The sequence below is a fragment of the Limulus polyphemus genome, unplaced genomic scaffold (assembly GCF_000517525.1).
Source record: "Limulus polyphemus unplaced genomic scaffold, Limulus_polyphemus-2.1.2 Scaffold1051, whole genome shotgun sequence".
NCBI lineage: Eukaryota > Metazoa > Arthropoda > Merostomata > Xiphosura > Limulidae > Limulus > Limulus polyphemus.
The window spans coordinates 357,004-360,165 of NW_013666661.1; the positions used below are offsets into that span (position 1 = coordinate 357,004).

A 3,162-nucleotide genomic window follows, 5' to 3' on the forward strand; every position below is an offset into this window, starting at 1 on the left:
GCTGTAAAAAAAAAAAATATGTTAATACTTTTATTCCCTCGACAAAATAGGCAGTAAGCTTTTGAGGAAACAGAACGAGGATAATACATTTTAACGTCAAGATTTCACATTAGTCACATTACAGCGTAATATATCCATGCAGGAAAGTCAACATGGTTACCATGGTGACAAAGTCTACTGTGAAATATCGTGAATTTCAACAACGTATCTAATAAGCTAAACAGGCCATTACTATTGTCGTGACAACTAATCCGTGCAATATATGTATATATATATATATATATATATGTGTGTGTGTGTGTGTGTGTGTGTATATATATATCCTCTGACTGAACTGGAGAGAAAAATAATTTGATGTCTTCATATACGAAACTCGGAGAGGAGGGGGGGGGGATTATGGCGCAAATTAATGAATATTAATACATAACACTGCTAATTTCACTTAACTCCCTGTGTCACTAAAACAGCTGAAGAAGTACAAAAATCGGTTTCAAACCTGAAATCGAAGCATTGTTCTGGGTCTCAGCACAGACGGCAGACAGAAAAATCGAAGTTTATACCATTGACTTCACAGTTACTGGTCTTCATACAATTCCAGTATTGTTATTGAAACTGTACGTGTGACACACAACGAAGGTGCGAACGGCACAGGTACATTGCGTGCTGAGACACAATACATCATGACGGACAAAGCCAATCACCTAGTGGTAGCTGTTTGCGTGACGATTTTTTTTTACTCCTTTCCGCTACGAAGGTCACGTGGATTAAGACTGCTTTGACAAGCCTCTACTGATGAGTCTCCGGTCGCGTCCACCGTGGACAAGCAACGAAACAATGAGACAGGTCAGTTTTCTTGGCGCCTTATAGAAAAACATAGTTGTCTGATCTTATTATTTTACATACCATACCACGTGATGTGGCTGAAAACTTAAATTTAATTTTTTAATACACGATTTTCGTTTCTTTTTTATGACGTTTTTTTTTTTTACGTTTAATAAACTTCTTGAATGAAAAGCATGAGACTATTATTTCATTCACCTACCAACAAATATCGTAGTCTGTGACAATTAAGTTATCCCATAACAAAGAAGAAGAAGAAAAACTAGCAGTAACTGTTTAAAGTTCAAGATTTCCGATGTTGATAGGGTTTTCACCCTGGTGGAGTGTTGTCAAAAGTAATAAACATGAACCTGCTGTGGCACAAAACTTCAGTAATTGTTTAATTGTTCACTTCACTGTTTTAACACTAGAACTGTTGTCAAAAGTAATAAACATGAACCTGCTGTGTCACAAAACTTCAGTAATTGTTTAATGGTTCACTTCACTGTTTTAACACTAGAATTGTTGTCAAAAGTAATAAACATGAACCTGCTGTGTCACAAAACTTCAGTAATTGTTTAATGGTTCACTTCACTGTTTTAACACTAGAATTGTTGTCAAAAGTAATAAACATGAACCTGCTGTGGCACAAAACTTCAGTAATTGTTTAATGGCTCACTTCACTGTTTTAACATTAGAATTACATATGGGGTAAAGACCCCCATCAATATTTGTAAACACATTTTTTTTCTATATAAAGTATTTCTGCACCAAATTAATTCTCAGTCCTTGGCGTTTTTGGTTTCAGGATCCTCAATAACACATGAATCAAACTCCCCACCCCACCCCACTCCAGAGAAAAACAAACAAACAAAAATACCATCAACATTGTAAGTAATCCCATTAAACACTGTTGGAATTCCTTATGTATTTTATATAGAAAATGAATGATTTCAACAACTTGTTTGGTCAGTTCTTTACGTTAAGTTTTGCAACAGAATATACACTTACTCAGTAGTTTGATTGGTTAACAAAAATCCACTGCGACATATATCTTCATATTTAATATAAGTTTAATACAGTTAAACCTAAATCCATGTACTGTCAAATAAGTAGAAATAACTAATGAAAAAAAGCGTTAGGCGTAGAGCAAAACAAAAAAGAAGATTGATATTGATTAATTTTTTTCGTTCTCAGAAATCTAAATTTGGCGTATCCTACAGATAACTGAAAAACATGTGAAACCTATTACTCTAGACTTAAGAAAACATAATACTTATAGAAGCTGTTAAGAACAGGTCCTTGTTCGAGATGTAAAATTCAACTTTTGTCTGTTTTCTTTTTCATAGAATTCCGCTAAGATATATCTAAAGTTTTTTTTTTTTTTGCAAGTTACTTACATGGCCTTGTTTATCCATGTCATTATTGGTCAGTTTGACCTTTTCGAAGGACACAACCTGTTTCTTCAGTTGATCTCCAGTAAAGGGGGAGTCTGGGTGGAGGTAGATTCGTGCCGGAGAAGGTGGATCAGCTTTACCGGCAACCAACCAGGAGGAGCGGTGGTAAGCGTAGCGGTACCGCTTGTTGTCTACCGGAACAATATCCAGCAACACGGCGTATTTGGTATTTGGGTTGAGTCCAGTAAAAGATACTCTGACGGTGGGGAACATTCGCCTAGACCAGAACATATATAAAAGTGTATCAATCTGTTCGCTTTTGTATAGGCCATTTAAGAAGAAGAAGATAAAACACAGTGCCGGCCTTCAGCAACAGCGACACAGGCGACTGACTGCTTGTGGCCCCGCACTCGTGAGTTAAAAATAACATTTAACGTTAAAATGTATCCATCGTATTTAGCTTTTGGACAGTGCAACAAAACATATGACGTATTTGGTGTCTTAAATAGCAGTTATGCACACATGATTTCAACCTTAATTTAAAAACAATTTATTGAGAAACAAGCCCCTAAACTCTTACTATGTAATTTAGCCCAATATCAGCTTTAAACACGCTTCATATTTTAGCCCAATCGGAGCTTTAAGCTCGTTTCGTGTATCAGCCAAATTTCAGTTTTGACCACGTCTCACCGGTGAAGCCCGTTATTTATCTGACTTCAACACACTTACAGGTTGCCCATAACAACCTATAGCAAGCCTCAGTTAGATATCACAGGCCTGCGAATTTAAACTTCATAAAAGTTGTTTTGGTTTTAATGACGGATTTTCCATAATTCAGTTACGCAGATTTCGAAAATAATATTAATTTTTTCTATCACGTAAGGATTTTTTACAAATCGGAAGAAAAAAAAAACTCTTAATTAGATCAAATTATTATTTCGTTTAC

At 35.6% G+C, this 3,162-nt stretch overlaps 1 protein-coding gene across 1 annotated transcript in view; it reads right to left on the reverse strand.

Moving 5' to 3' along the window:
- The window catches only part of LOC106461880, a gene marked incomplete at its 3' end in the record, with an annotated part of 25,761 nt that extends 23,272 nt beyond the window's left edge, over positions 1–2,489 (reverse strand). Inside the window, exon 1 of the mRNA XM_022388958.1 lies at positions 2,274–2,489. Coding sequence (XP_022244666.1) covers positions 2,274–2,489 — 216 coding nt within the window. The remainder of the gene's footprint in view (positions 1–2,273) is intronic.
- Positions 2,490–3,162: the final 673 nt, after the last annotated feature.